The following is a 23,473-nucleotide window of genomic DNA, read 5'->3' on the forward strand; positions in this document are numbered from 1 at the left end:
GCACTTCTAGCTAAACTCTGCAGCATACTATAAAGAACTTTGACTTTGGAAGACTTGGACATAACCATGGCCTACATTGAAAGTTGTCTTTATTATTTTCATCATTGCTATCTTTAACGAAGAAGGAAGAGGAAGAAAGATGAGAATTTATTGTAGTTGTACATACTTAAATACATACAACAAATTTTGTCCTCTGTACTTAACCCATCTAATTACAGTTAGACTCAATCCAAAAACTAGGAGCAATGGGCAGCCACAGTCTGAGACCCAGGGATGAACTCCAGATGAAAGAAGCAGATCCTAACGTGCATGTTTTAATGGTAGGAGGAAACCTGCATACCCAGAGGAACCCCACACAGACTAGGGGTGCATGGTATATGCGGTAGACGGTATAAACGATATAAATTTGGCTTACGGTTCAAAGTCAAAGTCAAAGTGTCTTTATATATTGGTTAAGATACTAACACTGCCTCCAGCTGGACAGAAGCAGGAATGACAAAGTGTGAGATCATTCCAAAGTCCAAAATTACATGTCCAACACAAGTCAGAGAGGTCTTGTTTTGGACAGGAATTGTTTTTCTGAGTGGCACATATATAATTTGTGTGGCATCTTATTGCATGTACATAGTTGCGCCAAAAATGCCTGAATCATTTCCTGCATTTTAATGTAAATAGTTGTATATAGCTTGTTTGTTTTTTGCAACATTTGTTGATGTTTTTGAAATTTACAATTTATATTTGCATTCTAAGTTATAACAATGGCGTTTGTGTTCATTTGCACCATTCTGCACCACAGAGTGGGTATAAATTTTAAGTTTTGAGATCTGCACAATGTTTCAGAATTACATTATACTGTATCTGTTTTTGTTTTTTGTTTATTTTTTATCCATTTAGATTTGCTAAGGGACTATATAACCCATTCAGAAACACTTCCATTATAATTATTACACTTAAGTTTATATCCCAATATATATACAGTTACCGTGAAGGGATTCAATTTATACTGCAATATGAATTTTAGGTCATATCGTCCAGCCCTAATGCAGACACAAAGAAAACATGCAAGGACCATACAGAAAAGAACTTGGCACGGGTAGCATTGAAGTGCGGACCTTGTTGCTGTGAGAAAAGAGTGTTAACCACTAAGCCACAGTGCTGTACTTTGCTCTCAGAAGTGGAAGACCAAAGTCCCACTTAAGCCCTGAGGGCGAGTGGTGAGAAGACGTATCTGCAGATTCCGCAGCTTGAAACAGATGACAGTCTACAATCCCACTGGATAGGACACCAATTCGTTAGAGGTTACGTCTTCAGCCAAGACTCATACCCAATCACAACTGGGTGGACTGAGACGATGCAATCAAGTGTTTTGTCCAATGGCAGACAGGTAGTGAGACTGTGAATCAGGCCCAGATCAACATACTGGTTGTAAAACTCCAATCCACTGAGCCATCTCTCAGAAGACTGAAAAATGGGATTGAGCTTTGTGACACTGAGTGATATAAATTGAGGCTAACTTATTAACTGCTACTTGATGTGCTATACCCAGCGGGTGCCTCCAGGGCTGTAGACACCTCCACTTAATCCTGCTGCTCCTCCATTGCTACTCATGTTGCTACAGACAAACTCAAATAGGAAATGTCCCACATAGAGGCACGGATGTCTGAGAGAAATCATCGGGAATAAGAGGAAACCGAGCAATAGCAGAGGGAGGATGAGGTTGCGACTTGTAGTGCTAATGGATTTGGGTCAGATGATGATCATATGATCTGTTCAGTCCTGGAGGGGTTAGCATGCATGTGAATGTAGAGCGCATGTGTTTGTGAAAGCATGTGTGCTGTGACATCAGCAATCAAGCCAAAATATGATAATTTCAGGGTATTATCAGTATCTGTTTAAAGTATACATCTTTATAAAATACCCACTTGCCCCTGACGCAGGAGTCATCACATTCTGTCTCTGTCTTTTTTTTTTACCCACACACGCACACACACATTCAAACACTTTGTAATCCATTCAGTCATTGTTAAGCCAGCTGTGCGCTTTCACAGAGACGTGCTGTACGAGAACCGTGTCACAGAGGTGCTGATGTCACACCTGTCCACTGTCATTCCAGCTGCAGTCGTGACACACAAAAGCGTGTTTGACTCTATGTAGGAGAACATTATTCACACCGCAGCACACAGTTTGTAATCCTCGGTGTCACAGAAACATCTGTCTCTCAGCTAAACAAGGTGTTGCTGCGACACTTTCATTCATATTAAAACGACAAAGAGCTCGCTTTCACTTTGTGCGCGTAGCAAAGGAAGAACACACAGTCAAATGCACTTGAGGGTTTTGTTTGTTGCCAGGAGCTGCAGCGCTTGTAAAGGATGATGAGAGCTTTCCACACACTCCTGGTCACAAGCGACTGATGATATCAAAGCCAAATTTAGATATCAAAGCAATAATACAGTGTTTGACGAGGACCGGCTTCAAGACCAAAATACAGGTTATAGAATAATAACAGCGGAACACTTTTTTTTTTAACACTGTCAGGAAAATCTCAGTTTTCACAGGTCAGATCGGTTGCCTACACGGACATTTTTTCAGTCTTCCCCCTCAGAGTTAATGTTTTCACCAGCGTTTGTTAGCATAATCATTCAAAAATTCATGGACGGATTTCAATAAAATTTGGTGAGCAGATCAATAATATTCCAGAAAATAAGTGATTCCATTTTAGAAGATGATCTGGAACTAATACTGGAGCTGAGATCCAGAAGAATGTTTGGCACATAGCCACCTTCAATTCAAACAGTTGTAAAAGGATGCTGATGAAATTTGGTGAGCAGAAGGATAATGACGGAGGAAATAATGGCTTTTATGTTGAATTCAATACTAGGCATATTTTGCATCCAGTACCAGAAGATGTGGAATGTGGCCTTGGTGGAGGAATGCCCTCTCTGAGTGCCTTCTAACGTTGGGTTTTGCATTAGGAATATTTGCTGGGGTTGAACCATCGATTTCTATTTAATCCACTAGATGGCGGATGCAGTCCGTGAGCTGTTGCCAGGCAGCCACCATATTGCTTGGCATTATTACGCATCGTCAAGCATTCGATTAAATAGAAACTGATGATGCGCTGACTTAAACTTGGGTTAAAGTGATCTGAAAATGCTGTTTTGTGCAGCGTTTGGATGCAGCAACAAGCTAAGAAAGGATTGTGTTGTGACCTTTCATAAAGTGAGTATTATATGTAATATTAATGATGTGGGGGAAATGACTAAAATTGCTGAATAAAGGTTAGAAAATTATTTAGTTATTTCTGTTGATCTGTATTCTGTAAAGTAGTGACTTCAGTTTTACTGCCTGACTGCTTTGTCATGATAAATATCTCACCAATTATTTAGCAATTTAATTAGAAGTCTCACTTTCATAAGTCTCAATTTATCACTTTTTAATTAGCTTTTTTTCACATCAGGTTTTCCATCCTGAGATATTCTGTAAGAACAAATTCATAAAATGGAATTTTTTTCCTCTCAATTTGGTGGGTCACATAACAGTCACTGTGACATTGTATTAATTGTACTAATATAAGAATATACACAAATGAGATTAATTTCTCTATGATATACTCCATATTCCAGTGTAGTGTTTTCAGAGTTCTTTCAACTTGGTCCAAAAATTACTGAATAACCTTACTTTCACCCTGACTGGCATGGCTGTTTCATTTATATTATTTGACATTTTCGCAGAGAAGCGCTCCATAAAAGCAGGTCCGCAGGTGGGTTAAGAGCAGTCTTTAATATTAATATTTTTAATATGATGCGAGCATGCAAAGCTCTTACTTTCACACCTGATTATTTCCCATCTTTAACTTCATAATGAAATGAATTAAGGGTCAGACTAGTATACACTAACTACTAACTTTACTCTCACACAGGGCCGAGGTCGGTGCAGTTTTCATTAAGCCGACTTACAACTTAGGGCATTTTGTAATACTCATGGAAAAATTGCACAAGAATTCATACATGTCTCATATACCTGTCAGCCAAGGCAAATCACCTAATAAATTATTATTAATTATTATTGTTGTTATTGTTTCATGTGATATCATACAATATACCTCATGCCAATACATTTGTCTATTAATTTTCCCCAAGTACCTCTCACCAAGGCAAAGTATTTTCGATTTCAGAAATCAGTCAAACTTCCCACCTAGAGCACATGTGTTTGTGAATGCATGTGTGCCATGACATGAGCAATCAAGCCAAAATATGATAATCTTGGGGTATTATCGTCCATCTCGCACTCAACTTGAAGAGCCCGAGGCAAGCCCAGCACACATTGGTATCCCCCTTTTGATCTCTGTTGTACACTCCGTAGTCAACTTGAAAAGGTCAGGGTGACACTTTCCATTTAGCATGAAAAGTTGACAACAAGTTGAGCCAAGCCTACATCCAGCCAAACAAGCCAAGCTTGACTGAGCTCCATAAACCAGTTAAAAACTGGTAACAGTTTAAATGACTGTTGTGCAAAGGCACACAGAGCAAATGCAGTCAAAGTTTGAGAGCTGTGAGCTCAGTGCAGGCTGCCCCTGAGTGGTGACCCTGCACAGCTTATGAATGGCTCAAAGGAAGGCTTGGTGTGCTGTTTGGCATGGCCTGACACACGCTGGGGCACCCGACTTGCTCTCGGCTCGGAGTCATCCGGTGCAACCCTGCCTCAATTTTTAACGTCAAGCACAGAAAGAGAAAGAAAAAGTTACCCAAGACATCAAGAGTCAAGTACTAGCACACTTGGAATACACAAATTTGCACCCAGTTACGCCAAGTTATACCCAGTCTTCCTCATCAGAGTGCAGACCAGAGTGAGGCGGGTGAGAACCTGACTGATTTCCGGGGGAGGTAAAATAAAAAGAGTTTTCCTGAGTTTTGAAGAGTGGTATGTCTGCTCAGGAAAATTTGTCTCAATACATAGCCGGACAAGAACTGCTTGGGAAAGTTGCCAAGGGGTGCAGAATTATACCTCGGCCTCTTACATGTGAAATGACACCAATCCCTGCAAGGTGTGACAGTAGTCCTTCTGGAAGTCCTATCCCAATCTATTCAGGATGAAGTCTTCCAGCTGCCTGCACTACTGTAGAATGCTCAGCATTTCATAAAATTTTAATGGCTTTTGAAATATTACAAAATGAAGTTTCACCAAATAACATTTCTATTCACTCCATCAATTTCAATTTATATAGCACCAAATCACAACAAGGTTGCTTCAAGGCGCTTCACAGAAGTAAGGGCTAACCTTACCAACCCCCAGAGCAAGAGTAGTAAGGAAAAACTCCCTCTGAGGAAGAAACCTTAAGCAGACCAGACTCAAAGGGGTGACCCTCTGCTTGGGCCGTGCTACAGACATAAATTACAGAACAATTCACAAAACGAACATACAGGAAATGTTGCCGGTGCACATGACGGTTTCTGGAACAGATACCACACCCATCTCTGGATGGAGCCGCACCTCAAACAGAGAGAAAAGAAAAAGCAGAATCAAGCATCAGAAAGACAACAACTACAGTATAATTTGTCAACATTAAGCAACAAGAAAAACAGAGAAAATACTAAGGTGATCGCTGGCCACTAGTACTAAACTTCACTAAAAGATCCAGACTTTAGATAAAGTTGAGGCCGTGACAAGCTCCATTTCCTAATAAAATGAATTAAAAGAGTAAAAAGCATAGTAACATACTATGCCAGTATGCTAGCCATACCAAAGGGAAAATAAGTGCGTCTTAAGTCTGGACTTGAAAGTCTCCACAGAATCTGACTGTTTTATTGATGCAGGGAGATCTTTCCACAGAACAGGGGCACGATAAGAGAAAGAGGAACTCCATGTGTTCCTACAGTGGGTGATGATCATTGTAATTTGTGTTTAAGGAATAACATCCCAGATTAGGATTCATCACACTGTGGAGAGCAGCTGGGGCATGTGTGCATGAGGACAGAGTGACAGGGATGACAAGTCTAGTTCTGGGTCTTTTATTGAAGCTTAGAGCTAGTGGCCAGCGATCACCTTAGTATTTCTTCTGCTTTTCTTGTTGCTTACTGCTGACAAATTATACTGTATTTGTTGTTTTTCTGATGCTTGATTCTGCTTTTGTCTTTTCTCGCTGTTTGAGGTGCAGCTCCATCCAGAGATGGGTGTGGTATCTGTTCCAGAAACCGTCCTGTGCACTGGCAACATTTCCTGTATGTTCATTTTTGTGAACTGTTTCGTAATTTGTGTCAGTAGCATGGCAACAGCAGAGGGTCACCCCTTTGAGTCTGGTCTGCTTGAGGTTTCTTCCTCAGAGAGAGTTTTTCCTTACCACTGTTGCTCTGGGGGTCGGTAAGGTTAGACCTTAATTGTGTGAAGCGCCTTGAGGCAACTCTGTTGTGATTTGGTGCTAAATAACTGAAAATAAATTGAAATTGAATTGAGTGTGAAGAGAAAATCATGAGATCTAGACAGACAACAACAACAACAACAAAAAATCAATTATTAAGAGAAAGCACAACAAAGTCATGGAGCTTACGTAAATAAAATGACAAGAACACAAAGGAGAAAATTAACATCCAGGAGTAAAAGCAGAACTGGAGGAAGATCATATGGAGATTGAAAAACTGAAGAAGAGAATCTGAGTGTATTCAAGCACTATCGATCAATATACATGAAACAAAGCAACAACATGGAAAGCAAAAAAGTAAAAATCAGAGTGAACAGTGAGGGAGATACCAAGCTCGAAAATGTAGTAGAGAAGACAGCAGATGGTGGGGATTATTCTGGACTAAAATACTCTGGGATCTACTGAGGGAAGGCCGCAGACATAAACCGTTACAGACTCCATCTGCCAGAAATATCATGATGAAAACCATCGCCATAACGACCAAACGGTGCACGGATGGCATCAAAAGCACAACCAATGACTGTACAGGAAAGAGAGTGCTGATACGTCAACATATCTACTGATATGCAGAAAATTATCATCATCATCATCCTTAATGGCACCATAAACTATACTTGTACATCAGTGCAGAACAAGTTTGTGACACTTTATTAAATAACTAAAACCTGAGCTTATTATGCATGTGCATCAGACTGAAGACAATACCGTGCACACCTGATACGCACCACGAATGCGTCCGTGTCTGTTCCTGCAGCAGGTGCATTGAGCACTTCAGCGTGTGATTATGACTGATACCATAAGACATCCGTAAGCCACATTTATGTTCACTGTGATTAGGGCAGCAGCCTGTGCACCATGTGCGCATATGTGCTCAGCGAAAATAACGTCAAACTGGCCCACAAATCTCCCCAAAGATGACTTGATATCCATCTGTACACAACCTGGATACACACGAGCTGAGATATAGGCTAATGCCCGCTAATCGCCAGTGGTGTCAAAAGTACACACATTTGTTACTTAAGTAGAAGTATAGATACTGCAGTTTAAAAACACTCTGGTAAAAGTTGAAGTATCAACTTGACCTCTTTACTCAAGTAAAAGTGAAAAAGTATGTGCTCCAAAACCTACTTAAAGTATAAAAGTATAAAGTAACCTTAAAAAAAAAAAAAAGGTAGATGCCACTATATGAATTGAAAGCTTAATTTAAAAACTGATTCGTTCTACATGTGGCCCAAGACCCAAAACCCAAAATTACCCTCCAACACCACCTGCACGAAAATGTTTCAATTCTAGAAGCTCTGAAATGCAATCTGGGACTATTCCAGACAATAAACTGCAGTGAGTGCAGCATCCATTTAGTGAGAAAAAAAAAAAACTTTCCTTATTCAAATTCATTCCAGTAGTATTCTGCTGTTACTAGGATGCAGCAGTTTTCTAGTTTGGCAGATAGTTGTGGAGGAAATCACTGAAGAAATTAACACATTGAAAATATGGTTTGACCGAAACAAACTGTCATTAAACTTAAATAAAACAGGGATGAAATGGAGGTGTAAGAGTCACTAGGTGTTCACAGGAAACACTTATTTCTGTATGTATGTATGTATGTTCATTGTTAGTTGCTTTTATATTTTATTTTCTGTTGTGTTTCTATTCAGGTTCTTTTTGTCTCTTTCTCTGAAATTGTATATAATAATTATCATTAAATTATTAATATATAAACAAAAATAAATTTAAGAAATATTACAATTTGAAAACAAATGCACCCGAACGTGAAGACAGCTGGAACTGCTTCATGCTAACTTTTAACATTGAAAATGCCATAGACATGCTAATGTGTTAGCGTCGCTCCCATTTTTAAGTTATAAAATACATCTATCAACTGTTTCAGAAGACCATAACAGGTCGGTTTAACATAGAAAAGGTAAATAATACTCACAGAAGTATGCTCTTTAGGGTTTTAGCGGGGGGAAATTAAGCGAAAGAAAGAAAGAATAAACGAAACAATAGGTTGAAGCATTGCTTCAATCTGCAAACCACTGCTTCGACTGGTTCAAAATCCATTCCTTTATCTTCATTGATCCATGTTTCTGATATAGCAATTATGTTATTTTTTTTTTAAATTGACTTAAATATTCTTTAATGTTGTTAAAGTTTGCATACAGACTTCTGCTGTTGAAATGGATTATTGATAATTTGTTATCCGTTTTAATGATCCGATTAAACTGTTCATCTGTATAATAGCAACAACTGTCATTGATATTTGAGAAGAAATTATTGTCCGGGTCTATATCGTGCTCCAAGTCCAGTACATTGTGGTCTGTGTATTTAAATGTTCTCAGTTCTAGTTTTCCATGATCAGCAATCCTTTGAGTTATATCCTTCTTGTCTCCAGATGTTACGCAGATGATACCCAGCTTTATCTATCCATGAAGCCAGAGGACACACACCAATTAGCTAAACTGCAGGATTGTCTTACAGACATAAAGACATGGATGACCTCTAATTTCCTTCTTTTAAACTCAGATAAAACTGAAGTTATTGTACTTGGCCCCACAAATCTTAGAAGCATGGTGTCTAACCAGATCTTTACTCTGGATGGCATTTCCCTGACCTCTAGTAATACTGTGAGAAATCTTGGAGTCATTTTTGATCAGGATATGTCATTCAAAGCGCATATTAAACAAATATGTAGGACTGCCTTTTTGCATTTACGCAATATCTCTAAAATCAGAAAGGTCTTGTCTCAGAGTGATGCTGAAAAACTAATTCATGCATTTATTTCCTCTAGGTTGGACTATTGTAATTCTTTATTATCAGGTTGTCCTAAAAGTTCCCTAAAAAGCCTTCAGTTAATTCAAAATGCTGCAGCTAGAGTACTGACGGGGACTAGCAGGAGAGAGCATATCTCACCCGTGTTGGCCTCTCTTCATTGGCTTCCTGTTAATTCTAGAATAGAATTTAAAATTCTTCTTCTTACTTATAAGGTTTTGAATAATCAGGTCCCATCTTATCTTAGGGACCTCGTAGTACCATATCACCCTAATAGAGCGCTTCGCTCTCAGACTGCAGGCTTACTTGTAGTTCCTAGGGTTTGTAAGAGTAGAATGGGAGGCAGAGCCTTCAGCTTTCAGGCTCCTCTCCTGTGGAACCAGCTCCCAATTCAGATCAGGGAGACAGATACCCTCTCTACTTTTAAGATTAGGCTTAAAACTTTCCTTTTCGCTAAGGCTTATAGTTAGGGCTGGATCGGGTGACCCTGGACTATCCCTTGGTTATGCTGCTTTAGACGTAGACTGTGGGGGGGTTCCCATGATGCACTGTTTCTTTCTCTTTTTGCTCTGTATGCATCACTCCGCATTTAATCATTAGTGATCGATCTCTGCCCCCCTCCACAGCATGTCTTTTTCCTGGTTCTTTCCCTCAGCCCCAACCAGTCTCAGCAGAAGACTGCCCCTCCCTGAGCCTGGTTCTGCTGGAGGTTTCTTCCTGTTAAGAGGGAGTTTTTCCTTCCCACTGTTGCCAAGTGCTTGCTCACAGGGGGTCGTTTTGACCGTTGGGGTTTTTCATAATTATTGTATGGCCTTGCCTTACAATATAAAGCGCCTTGGGGCAACTGTTTGTTGTGATTTGGCGCTATATTAAAAAAAAGTTGAGTTGAGATGTAGATGATGTAGTAGATGAATAGGTTCCTCTGGTCTGTGTCATGGTGTTGTGATGTGTTTGTGTCCTCATACCTTATTGGTTGTATTTGTCCAGTTCCTTGATGCTCCTGATTACCATAACCTTCGCTTGTTCTGGTGTTCCGTTCAGTTTGATGAATATTTTGCAGTTGGATGTCCATGTCTGTTGAATTTTTCCCTGATTTTTTTAAGAGACGAGCTTTCCTGGCGATGTCTGCGTTTCTTTTGGTCAGATGTTCATTGATGAATACGTTTGTTCCTTTGAGTTTCCGTCCCTGTTTTAACAATGCCATTTTATGTTTTCTGTTGACAAACCTCATTATAACTGCTCGCTTGTCTCCATCCTCTCTCCTGGGCAGGGGGTGGCACGCTTCAATGTTATTACAGTCCATTTGAATATCTTTAGATTGCAGGAAGTCAGCCACCTGTTGTTCCACTGAGCTGGCCTCCTGCTCACTGGCCTCCCCTCCGCTGTCTTCTGACACCGCCCGTGCGTAGGATCGAGGTTTAATATGAATTCCTGTAATAATAACGTCGTTCATCCTTGTGTACTGTTCCAACTCTGCAACACGGTTCTCCAGGTGCACCAGACGCCGGTCTTTCTCGGCATTCTGGATCCAGAGAGCCTTCACTTCTTCCACCAGCTCCATAATGGATTTCTGCTGCATTTTAACAACAGAGATTTCCTCAGACAAAAAGTCCAGGGACTTCTTGATATCGTCTCCCTCCTCCGCCGTCAGTGCCTTCTTCGGACCCATGGTCAGATAAATCCGCGCTGGCACCTCGGTAAAGCCACGCCGGTGGAACTGCGCTGGCACCTTGAGCTTCCGGTGGATGTGCGCTGACGCCTCAGCGCACATCCACCGGCGCTGAAGCCAAGAGTAACAAGGCTGTTTGTTTTAAAAATGTAAGGAATAGAAAGTACAGATACTTGTGTGAAAATGTAATAAGTAGAAGTCGGAAGTACGCAGAAAAATAAGTAATGGAGTAAAGTATAGATACCTAAAAAGTGTACTTAAGTACAGTAACGAAGTATTTGTACTTCGTTACTTGACACCTCTGCTAATCGCTCTGCCTCTCCCCTGCCTGTGGCGAAAAGAAATAACAGACTTTGTTTGCTTTGTTTACCTTTTCCTGTGTGTAGATCAAATCTTGATCCTGCAAAAGAAGAGAGAAAAATAACATAATTACTGTTGTGTTCTCACTGAGCACAAAAGAGGCTGAGCAGTTCGCACAGTGTTGAGCCACACTAATGAAGTAATTTGCAAAAAAAAAAAATAAGAAATTAACAGTGTTGTCAGTGTAGGCAGACAGAAAGCACGCCATGCTCACTTCCTGTCGGGAGATTCCTTTGTAATTGCCTATTCAAGCCACATCACTCAAAACGTTTGTGTTCCTGCAGAAAGTATTTCTTAGCACATTCAAGTCTCAGCCTTGACGTGAGGGTGGCAAATATATCGACTCATCGCGCAGTAAGTTGGTACACGAATGGATGTTTTATTGATCATCTACTGGACAGCACACAGATGATCAAATCAGGTTCTGGCAGAGAGTGCAAAGTAATTACTGTGTTTGCATGGATATAGTCCCAAAAATCGACTTGCACATGTGCAAAATACACGTGAAAGCATGTCTCCAACACAAATGGAAAAAAAAAATCTTTATGTCAGATTGCAAACTGGTACAAAATTTGATTGCTCCAGCTCCATCAACTGCACCCTATCAACACATGCACCTGCTCTCACTTTATTACACAGCCTGTGTGCTCCTTACCCCGTGTGAGCAAAATTACCAATTTGGTCCAATTTGCACCAAACATAGTGAAATGGATGATGGTCATCCAAAGACAACATATATGATTTTGAGAAATAATGTGTATTATGTGTATGGCAAATTTAGAACAACTATTTTCAGCAACTGCATGAAGTCAAGTCACCTTTCACATGAACACTGGCCTTGAATTACCTTAACAGGACAAAAGTAAGGAAGAGGAATAGGTTAAAGATACAACATCTGTTCAACCATAATATGAAGTCATATCATGTTCCCATTTGTGATATGACCTTTGACTTTGCATGACCTTGAAAGGTCAAGCTGTTTAAGCTTGACCAAAATATCACACAAAGGCTTTCTGACAAAGGCTGAATCTCAAGTAGGTTGATTTTAGATATCACCATCTTGGTAGTGCGCTACTCCACCTAACTACCAGCCCAATCCATACTTGCTAATTAGCGTGAATGGCGCAAACATAAAAATTAAATATTTCTAAAAGATGCACTCAATGAAAATACTGGAGCACAGACTTCTTAGCTGGCCAGTTCGTATGTTTAACTAGACAGAAAGCAATATGGTGTTGTGTGTTGGGGGGTTTGGCTGGACATTTTGGTGTTGTTTTGTTTTCTTTGTTCTCCAGGTGGTATGCAAACTGTTTTTTTTTCTGCGGAGAAGGTACTGGCGGAAGAGTCCTTCACCTTCATCAGAACTATTGGCTGCACCTGCGGAGGATGTTCACGTGCAAACTTAAAGACTTTCATCTGAAGCAGATAATGAGATGGCGTTCTGCATTTAAGCCATGAGTGATTCGAGCAGAATTGCCGGGAACTCGACCTTGTGACGTTCGTTTGTGAGACGCTGAGGACCGCGCCAGGGTTTGACACATCGTGCCAGTGAAGGAGGACGGGTGAGGGACACATGCTGTCAGCACACATCAGAGGTAATGATTGTCTGAATAAGTGTTAACAGTAATTTGGTATTTTGTTACGCAGTATATTTGAACATTGATGAGAACTGTGAAGTTTGCTCCTCACTGTCATGGCGTACGGATTGATGATCCTCCACCTGTTGTGAGAAGCTGCTCATTTACATAAAGTTTAAATTCAGACCTGAATGTGTTGCTGATAGTGTGTGCCTTTGAAGGATATTTATTGTAGTTCTGTTGACTTACCTCACGTTTTCCGTCCTTCACAGAGTCAGTTTGTCGTATCCACTTGGGGGGTGTTCGGCGGTGAATCCGAGTCCAGAAGCGCCAGGCTTTGATCCATTTGGGCGCTGGAGAGCGCGCCGTCCTTCACCTCGCCAGACAACCGAACATTTATGTTGTACACAAATTATTGCACAGGAGGGAAATAAATTTGTTTTGTTTTTGGAACCGCTTTCTGGTTATTTAGCACTGGGCCCTTGTCAGATGCTGGTTCGGTTCTCTGACCCGCGTCAGCACATAACATATGGTGTTTTATTTGTAATAAAATATCCAGAAAGGACAAACACAATCACACCCACAACTAAAGACCACACCCCTTACTTCCAGACTGGCTTCATTTTTCAGCACTTGCCATTTGGATATCACTCCCTCAGGCAATTAATTTGTCAGAAATAGTGTCAAGCATGCAGGTGTTTTTTGTTAAATTTTTTTTATTATTTCTATCATTCTGTCAGGCATTTCAATGACGACAGCATATCTTTGAGAGTTGGCCTATGTCTTTACTGCTGTCGTGATTAGATCTGCCACCTGACTTTGCTCAAAGCTGAATCCATCAGCAGCAACAGTAGCATGTATAAAGGCTTCAGTGTACTTTAAAAGAACATTCAGGATAAACGAGGGGAAAAAAAAAACTTTTTTTTTTAATGCTTTTTTTGCAATGCCTTCCAAAACAGAACACTATCTCTGGTGTTTCCTACTTAGAATCCCTTCAGACCTAAGTGGTCACAATGCCAAATGGTTAATGGCGTCCCCGTGGAGGAGAGTTTAAATTTTTGGGGGGTTCACGCTTTTCCTGCTACTTTGGGAGCAACATGTCAAATATACTAACCTTGCACAATATCTGTCATATTCAGGGATTTTTTTTTCCTAAAACGTTTAGCCAGCAGCTCCTCTCTTCCACAAACTTTAAACTTTTCTCTGTTGCCATTAGCAGTTCCAGTGTTGTGGTGTTGTTTTCAGTGCTGTGAGTCACAGAGATGAGGGAACTCGTGATCATTCTGCATAACCCCCAGCATGGAGGGTCTTAAAAATAACTCCTCTTAATTCTTCCAGTCAAGTGGAACACCTCCAGAATTCTAGTTTTCAACAGTATGTTTTTGTTTTGCAACATCAAGCATGGCAATGCAACGAGACAGACTTTAAAAGACTGTTTAACGAGCAGCCAGACTGCCAATCAGTATTGCTAATAGTAACCTTTCTACACTGGATGAAAGAACCATGTGTGGGATACTAAAAGGTGTGCGAGGCTGTCCATGTGGAGCTACATGCCATTATACTGATGATTGTCATATTTAGGATCCTAAAACTGGTTTCTTTTTGTCTTGTGACCAACAATTCTCTCTACCGCATACAGTCACATCCAGGCCACCGTAGGGAACACAATATTATTTGCCATATTCTCAAGAGCTTTACAGTCAGCCTTTCTTCCAGTTGCACTCTAACTGGCAGAAGCAGCAATAAAAATACAACCAAAACGTGTTGACGATGTTAAAGCCTCTTTTTGACAGTTTTTGTTCTGTTGTCCGGTGGTCTAGTTGACCAGTTGACTGCCGGCTGTCATCCAGGAACCAAGGCGGTTTGATGGCATTGTGGATGCTGCACAGCGCTGTACCAGTGCATGCTCCCAGACTTGACTGTCTTTCACATAAAGGATTTCAGCAGCTCTTTGTCTGGCACGTCTTGGATGAACCTTTTCTTTCCTCAGCTTGGATGCCCTTTCTCCTTTATCCTTTAGGAGCACTTCTTTGTCTTCACCAGTTTTTTTTTTAATTATATGAATTTTTCATTCTATCCTTTTGCTTTGCCACTTCATCTTTCTTTTCTTCAGCTGATGACATTTTCCTCTTTTTAGAGCTCCACAAACTTTATTTTGATTTCCCTAATGTACATTTCCTTCTCATTTTTGAAGTACTGAAATGAAGAAAAAAAAATATATGTAACATGTAATGCATTGGTTACAAAATACATTAAAAATGAAAGAAGCTCTGAGAATTGGCAGAAAATTTATTTTGGGATGCAATATATAGGTAAAACTGGACATATTTTACACTGGAACACTCCTTAAAGGAAATCACAATTATTACCTAATAATAGAACTCCATCAGTCACTGCATCAAAGTCACAGCCACTCAGTCACTGATCATATGTTGTTTGTCTGCATTAACAAACAGCCTATAAATTAAAATGGGATGGAATCATTTAAAAAAAAAAAATAGATGGAGAAGAGTGCAGTGCGGATACATAAGTGGAGAGTATAGTGTTTGTGTTGAGTATTGTGTGCATATACCATTCCTTTTCTCTAAGTTTTCAATGTTTGTTTATTGCTTAAGTGCTGAAGTTAAGTATTATGCCACTGCTCTAAGTCTTCCAAAAGAAATGTTCAATGTGGTTTCCAAAAAAAAAAAAAGTCAAGCCAAATCACTGGCATGCAACAGGAAAATTTCTGTTAACCCTCTGGAGTTCAGGGTATAATTGGCCGTATTTGACTGCTTTTGGTTTACCTTCATAATTTACTGTACCTTAAAAAACTGTTTACTTTGCCTTGTTTGGTGTCATTTTTTTCAGCACATCCTCACCTGTGTGACTTGTTGACAGTTTTCTCTCATTCTGACATACTGTATTAACACAATAAACCTAAATTCACACACACAAAAACATAAAATCCAAATAGAAAATAGTTTTAGAATCCCAACATATATTGTAAATTTCAAAACTATCACTCATCTCATCACTCATCTTGAACCGCTTTTCCGGGTTCAGGTCGCGGGGGTAACAGCTCCAGCAGGGGACCCCAGACTTCCCTTTCCTGTGCCACATTGACCACCTCTGACTGTGGGATCCCAAGGTGTTCCCAGGTCAGTGTGAAGATATAATCTCTCCACCTAGTCCTGGGTCTTACCCCAGGTCTCCTCCCAGATGGATGTGCCTGGAATATCTCCCTTGGGAGGCGCCCAGGAGGCATCCTTACCAGATGCCCAAACCACCTCAGCTTGCTCCTTTCAACGTGAAGGAGCAGTGACTGTACTCTGAGCTCCCCACGAATAATTTCAAAATTATATGTACAAATGTAAATATAATATAAAACTATTTACATTAAAATAGAGGTAGTCCTTCAGGCATTTTTCGTACAACTATTTGCAAAAGAGTAAGTTGCCACACAAATTTGTACCACTCAGAAAAAAAATTGTGTTGGACATGTCACAGGCCTGTCACTTTGTTATAAATCCTGGTATCCACCTGGAGGCAGCGTTGGCACCTCAGTTTGTCTTTGGTGGCTTTTGTTCCCCTCGGCAACACCTGCCATGTGGGGATGTTGCTCAATCCATCAATCGACGTGGGGTTGGTGGTTTTGATTGGTTTACATCATGCATTATTCCACCAATGATAAAGGGGAAGTCAGCCCCCCATCAGAGTGGACAAAAGAGTAAGACATTCACGTGCATGTTGAACGCAAAGCCTACACCACCAAATACATACAGTGAGGAAAATAAGCATTTGAACACCCTACGATTTTGCAAGTTCTCCCACTTAGAAATCACGGAGGGGTCTGAAATTTTCATTTTAGGTGTATGTGCACTCTGAGAGACATAATCTCAAAAAAAAAAAAAAAAATCCGGAAATCACAATGTATGATTTTTTTAATAATTTATTTGTATGTTATTGCCGCAAATAAGTATTTGACCCCCTACCAACCAGCAAAAATTCTGGCTCACACAGTCCTGTTAATTTTTCTTTAAGAAGCCCTCTTATTCTGCACACTTTACCTGTATTAACTGCACCTGCTTGAACTTGTTACCTGTATAAAAGACACCTGTTCACACACTCAATCAATCACACTCCAATCTGTCCACCATAGCCAAGACCAAAGAGCTGTCTAAGGACACCAGGGGCAAAACTGTTGACCTGCAAAAGGCTGGGATGGCCTACAGGACAACAGGCAAGCAGCTTGGTAGAAGACAACAACTGTTATGATTATTTATTAGAAAGTGGAAGAAACACAAGATGACTGTCAATCTCCCTCAGTCTGGGATTCCATGCAAGATCTCACTTTTTGGGGTAAGGATGATTCTGAGAAAGCTCAGAACTACACAGGAGGACCTGGTCAATGACCAGAAGAGAGCTGGGACCACAGTCACAAAGATTACATTAGTAACACATGATGCCATCATGGTTTAAAATCCTGCAGGGCAGCAAGGTCCCCCTGCTCAAGCCAGCACATGTCCAGGCCCGTTTGAAGTTCACCAGTGACCATCTGGATGATCCAGAGGAGGCATGGGAGAAGGTCATGTGGTGAGATGAGACCAGAATAGAGCTTTTTGGAGTCAACTCCACTTACCATGTTTAGAGGATGAGAACAACCCCGAGAAAACCATCCCAACCGTGAAGCATGGGGGTGGAAACATCATACTCTGGGGGTGCTCTTCTGCAAAGGGGACAGGACGACTGCACCGTATTGAAGGGAGGATGGATGGGGTCATGTATTGCAAGATTTTGGCAAACAACCTCCTTCCCTCAGTAAGAGCATTTAAGATGGGTCATGGCTGGGTCTTCCAGCATGAAAATGACCCCAAACACACAGCCAGGGCAACTAAGGAGGTGCTCCGCAAGAAGCATTTCAAGGTCCTGGAGTGGCCTGGCCAGTCTCCAGACCTGAACTCAATAGAAAATCTTTGGAGGGAGGTGAAACTCCAAACTGAAAGATTTGTATGGAGGAGTGGACCAAAATCCCTGCTGCAGTGTGTGCAAACCTGGTGAAAAACTACAGGAAACGTTTGACCTCTGTAATTGCAAACAAAGGCTACTGTACCAAATATTAACATTGATTTTCACAGGTGTTGAAATACTTATTTGCAGCAGTAACATACAAATAAATTATTTAAAAAAAATCATACATTGTGATTTCCGGATTTGTTTTTGTTTTTTTTTTTAGATTATGTCTCTCACAGTGGACATGCACCTAAGATGAAAATTTCAGACCCCTCCATGATTTCTAAGTGGGAGAACTTGCAAAATGCACGGTGTTCAAATACTTATTTTCCTCACTGTTGATTGATGTTCATTTTGATCAGTTTAGGTCATGCATTTTCCACCAAATGATAGAGGGAAAGTCATGTTTTTTTTTCCCTTCTAATTGCTCTGGCCAGAGAGGAGAATAGAGGGAGAGAACTCCCGTTTGCGCACGTGCTAGACAAAGTGCAGCACGAACCACCACACACATTACCATAATATTTAGGAAAAAGACTGGCTAAAATTAATAATCATTTTTCAAGTTTTACTTGGCCTATCAACAAAATTGAAAAATTGGTATGGAGATTGAAGTCCTCACTTTTAACACACATTCAAACGGAAAGTCAGTGTGGGGGATTTGATGGGAGGACGGCTTAATTCGGTCATGTGCCTTTGTTGCATCTCCGCATCAAATGACTCCAGAGGGTCAAAGATAGAGAATCACAGAACATACTGTATAAATCTATCAGACATAATGATCCTTGACTTTCCCTCCAACTCACCTATTTAGAACCAATTTCTTGTGTTGTTTCTATTTTCCTTTATTCCTTTGAAGCCCAAAAGTGAAAATGGCATCTGCTTTGTTGTTGTCTGTTAGATGCACATGAAGTCTGGGGAATTCCCTTTGGCAAGAGGATGCAAAAAAAAAAAAAAAAAAAAACGTGACCCCAGCCTCAGTTTCACATCATAACAATGAGGGGTTTTCCATTAATGGATGCCAGAATTCTGAACAGTTTGGTTTTAAATCTGCTAGGAAAAAAAGGCTAATTCTGCCAAAAGTATGCAGAATTATTTGCTATTACTGTGGTGAATGAGCCTGTACGTAGCATTTGTTATGTCTGTCAACAAAGTTGAAGGATTTGTCGCAAAATGGTGAAATTCTATGAGGCTTGAAGTGTCTGGCATTTTGCAATCCAAGTATGTAGACTGTCAATGGGAGCGATTAAGCAGCCCACATGCAAATTGGAAGCTGCCTGGAGCTGAGATTATGTAGCCGCAGAAACAGGTTTCTATATACAGAAGTGTAAAGCAGACTGGATAAACTAAGTAAAAAACGCAAGGAAACTGCATTTTTAAGCCACTGAACACATGATCATATGTGAGGCAAATGTGCATTACAATGACATGTTTGAAAGCTCTTTTATAATGCATTTGTCAGAGAGAATAAACTCACAGGTAATTTTCTTCCTTTTATTTAGTGTTTGCATAGGAATTTCGAAGGAGCTGTCCTTGCTGGGATTGATGTGCCCATTCATTTTAAAATAACCTCTTGTTGCACTGCATACTTGTGTTGGGCTACATTATTCCATGGAATATGGATAGTTTCAAACTTCTGTATCCATGTTTTTCTCTCATTGCTCAGTTTGTATTGAGATTCATATTTCTTGTTTTAATGTCTTACGTATACAAAATATTCTTTTGTATAATTGTATCCTTTCAAATTTTATTTTTTGATCAAAATCTTTTTTGGATCACTGGAAGCTCTTTCTATTGAGCAGCTGGCTCCCAACCTCATGTGTGTGTGTGTATACTTACTGCATAAATACAAAGTTTCACAAAGTATATTTATCTAATTTATTGTCAAAAATCTGCTCTACACTTAATATAAGACGATCACTGATCAGGTAAAATTTCAGTGAGATATAAGCACTTGTTTTTAGATGATACATTTCAAATATCTTGAGTTAAACAGTCTTGGAAAAAAAAAAAAATTGTTTTCAGCCATATTCAAGAAGAAACAGACCTTTTGACTCCCCATAACATTTTTAAGATGCTGCATTGCTTGAAAAAGGTTAACACTTCCAAATCTGAGAAAAGCTCAAAATTAGTTTTCTCAGCAAATTTCAAGACCTTGTTTCAAGCAGTCTCGTCAAGTGTATTTTCTACTTGTTTCATTGGCAGATTTTTTTAAAAGTTAAAATGCCTTATTTAAAAAAATCAAAGAAAGAAAAAGAAAAAAAAAAATCACTGAAAGTTTCCTGAAATATAATGTGAGAAACCCCATTTTGAGCTATATTCTACTCATAATACAAACATGACGACACAACACAGCTTAATTAAAATCTTATGTTGAGCAAAAAAAGAAAAAGCTTGTTTCTAAAAACAACTCCTTATGTCTTACTGAAAATGTACTTGTTAAGCATTGTTTCTTAACTCTACAGGAGGTGCAGCAGATAAGAGAATATTTAGAGCGGAATTCTGCAACAAACAACAGCATTAAATTTGGCACAAATACTTAGACATTCCTCTTTTGAACAAACCCAACTGGCCACTTGAATTTTCAGTCGGCGGTCAGGTAGGGGTCAATTGAAGAATTACACGGGGTCAAAATTAAAGATGCTCCAATCATATTGACAGCTATACCACATTATTTGCCTGATCATAAAGATTCCAAAAAGGTATAGTTTGGACTATCTGTGACTGAATGTTATGGAGTTATGGGATTAAAACAGTAAGAATGGTGACAAAGGTCAGTGTTAGTTTGTGCAGGGGTGAAAAGTTGCTCAATTTTGGTAAAAAGCGATGCAAATTATTAGTTAACAGGGTTTTAAAACGGAATCGTTTGGACCATGTATCATGCTTAGTTATCACATTACGGTTAACATATGTCACATGTCATAGAATTCAACAGACGCTGACCTTGTTTGACCTTTACTTTGGAGACCAAGCATTCAGCACTGTCAAAACTATTCCATTTAATCCTATTAGCTCAACCAATAATGTGCATCAATTTTTACCTTTTAACTTTTGATCCCTGTACAAACTGACCTTTGTCACCATTCTTCCTGTTTTTAATCCCATAACTCCATAGAATTCAGTCACAGATAGTATAAACTATACCTTTTGGAATCTTTGTGATCAAATAAATAATAGGCAAATAATGTGAGATAGTTGTCAATATGATTGGAGCATCTTTTAATTTTGACCCCCGTGTAATTCCTCAATTGACCCCTACCTGACCGCCGATTGAAAATTCAAGTGGCCAATTGTTTTGTTTTTTTTTCCAAAAAGGAATGTCTAAGGAGTATTTGTGCCAAATTTGATGCTTTTATCTCCATTTGCAAGATTCCGCTCTAAATATTCTCTTATCTGCTGCACTGACTGTAGACTTAATTTAAGAAACAATGCTTAAGTATATTTTCAGTAAGACATAAGGAGTTGTTTTTAGAAACAAGCTTTTTTTTTTTTTTTTTTTTTTTTGCTCACCATAAGATTTTAATTAAGCTGTTGTGCTTTTATCACTATTTGAATGATTGATGAATCAAAGTGATGAGAAATTTGACATTTTTGGTAAGATTTTTCTTTTCTTGTGTACATTTTTGTTTAATTGTACTTCAACAGAACAGAAACAAAATATTTTCTTGAACGTTCTTACTTCTCTGTACAGAGTTAAATCCTTTACTCTGGAAAGAATATTCACCTATCAACATAAAATGAATTTACTGATTTGCAAAGAAGAGTGAAATCAAGCACAATTTTCTCATGAAAAGCATTGCTTTATTATTTTGTACTGAAACTCCATTGACAGTATTGTATAGGCAGACACTGCCAGTTACCATCTGCAGGCTCTACTGAGGCCTTTGATTTTGCGAGCCTGAACAAAGACGACTGTTAAGAACAAGAGCTGCACATCAATAAGCTCTACAAAATGCTGCTGACATCCACACAAACACTCTCCTGTGCAAGCCATGTGCACATTCATGTTTCTGTTCAAGTACTTATACAAATGCATTCATATCAGAAGAACAAATATGCTTTAATCTGCCCGAGATTCTTAAAGGTACACTGTAGTAATTCAAACATAAATACCACTGTGTATGTTTTTCTGCTCATGCTTTTTGTGCTGTGATGCAAAATTGCATTTTAAAGCTACAGCACATAGGATTTAGGGGCATTTATTCACAGAAGTGAAAGTTAGCATTTCCTAGCCATCTGGTCATCTATATATTAAAAGCAAAGTGGCCTTTGTGTGCGTGTGTGTAACTTCAATCACGGAGAACATGGAGAGAGCTGACATTTGCCGTTTGGGAATTCCTCCGCTGCTCTTTCCATGACAAAAACTCCTGTAACAGTGGAATGTGCTGTTCCTTTCCAAACTGAATGCCGAATGTTGATCCGGGACGTTGTCTGACTACCAGAGAAATTGCAGAAGACGTGGACATCAGCACTTTTTCGGCACATTGAGACAGACGGAGGAAGGAAGGGACGGAGCCGCATGGCGCAAAGCAATGCCGTGATGAAGCCTCACAGGACATGTTCTGGCATGTCCAGCTCATCCACAATTTCTCGGATAGTCACACGACTGAAAAGCCACCGAAAGCCATCTGAAAGCCATCCTGTGAGACCAACATGGAGGTGCTTTTGTCCCGCACCGTTCGCGGCTCTGTGGCGCATTCCTCCACTCCTCTTTCCATGACAAAAACTCCTGTAACAGTGGAATGTGCCGAAAAAGTGCTGATTTCCACGTCTTCTGCCATTTCTGTGGTAGTCAGACGACGTCCCGGATCAACACAGCCTTCACTGTGGAAATAATCTGGTCGTTTCAGCCTGTCGATCGCCACTCGGAGTGCGGCTCGCTCTCAGCCGCTGTGGGCGGTCTTTAAATCAGCTGCAACACTCCTTAATCTCTGTGATGCCCATAAAATCGTCCCTGAAAGCCATCTGAATTTTCCGAATGGTGTCCACCTGGAGGTCTCTCACAGTTTCTGGAAAAATTTGATGCAACAAAGCTCCAAATCATTCAGACATTTTACTCGCAATAAAAATCAGACGAGGGGGGTGGAACAGTGCTCACACAAAGCCTGCTCACAGGCGAATGACGCAACCGACAGGCGTGGAAAAACTCACGCATGCGCACGAAGGTTCAAGCTTGGCTGATGCAATCACACGTGATTCAAATCCATATGGTTTTTGCAAAAAATAAAAAGGTCGGATAGTTTTCTAACAGACCTCGTATACTATACAAAGGTAAGCAAACCTTAACTAATAGTGGGAAAATATGTCTCATTTATATTAATCATTATGTCTTTGTACTGAGTTAGCTTTAAGTTATTGTGCAAAATTGACATCTTAATGCTTAGGTTTTATAAAATGAGGTAAAAAAAAAGTGCATATACACACACACACACACACAACAGTAATTATGGTCACCTTTGGATACAACAATCTGCTCTCATACCTCAGGCCCGGATCCAGACCGGTTTGGACCGATGCAGTTGCGGCTCTGTAATCAACCGTTTCTGCAGCGCGACTCCACTTTGAAGCTGTGAACCATTGAAGCAATGCTTCAATTCAGTGGTCCGTGGCTCTTTCATTCACTGCTCTTCAGAAGCGGTAAGTCCGCTTCTTAACCGCTCTCAAAGCCATTAAAATATCATGAGTCACTTTTGT

The 23,473-nt window shown here is 39.9% G+C and overlaps 1 protein-coding gene across 1 annotated transcript in view; it reads right to left on the reverse strand.

Annotated features, from left to right (window-relative positions):
- LOC117508249 (immunoglobulin superfamily member 11-like) overlaps positions 1-23,473 on the reverse strand; it is a 389,150-nt gene that overhangs the window by 265,572 nt on the left and 100,105 nt on the right. Inside the window, 1 exon segment of the mRNA XM_034167921.1 lies at positions 11,224-11,253. Coding sequence (XP_034023812.1) covers positions 11,224-11,253 — 30 coding nt within the window.

Source organism: Thalassophryne amazonica, chromosome 4 (genome assembly GCF_902500255.1).
Source record: "Thalassophryne amazonica chromosome 4, fThaAma1.1, whole genome shotgun sequence".
NCBI lineage: Eukaryota > Metazoa > Chordata > Actinopteri > Batrachoidiformes > Batrachoididae > Thalassophryne > Thalassophryne amazonica.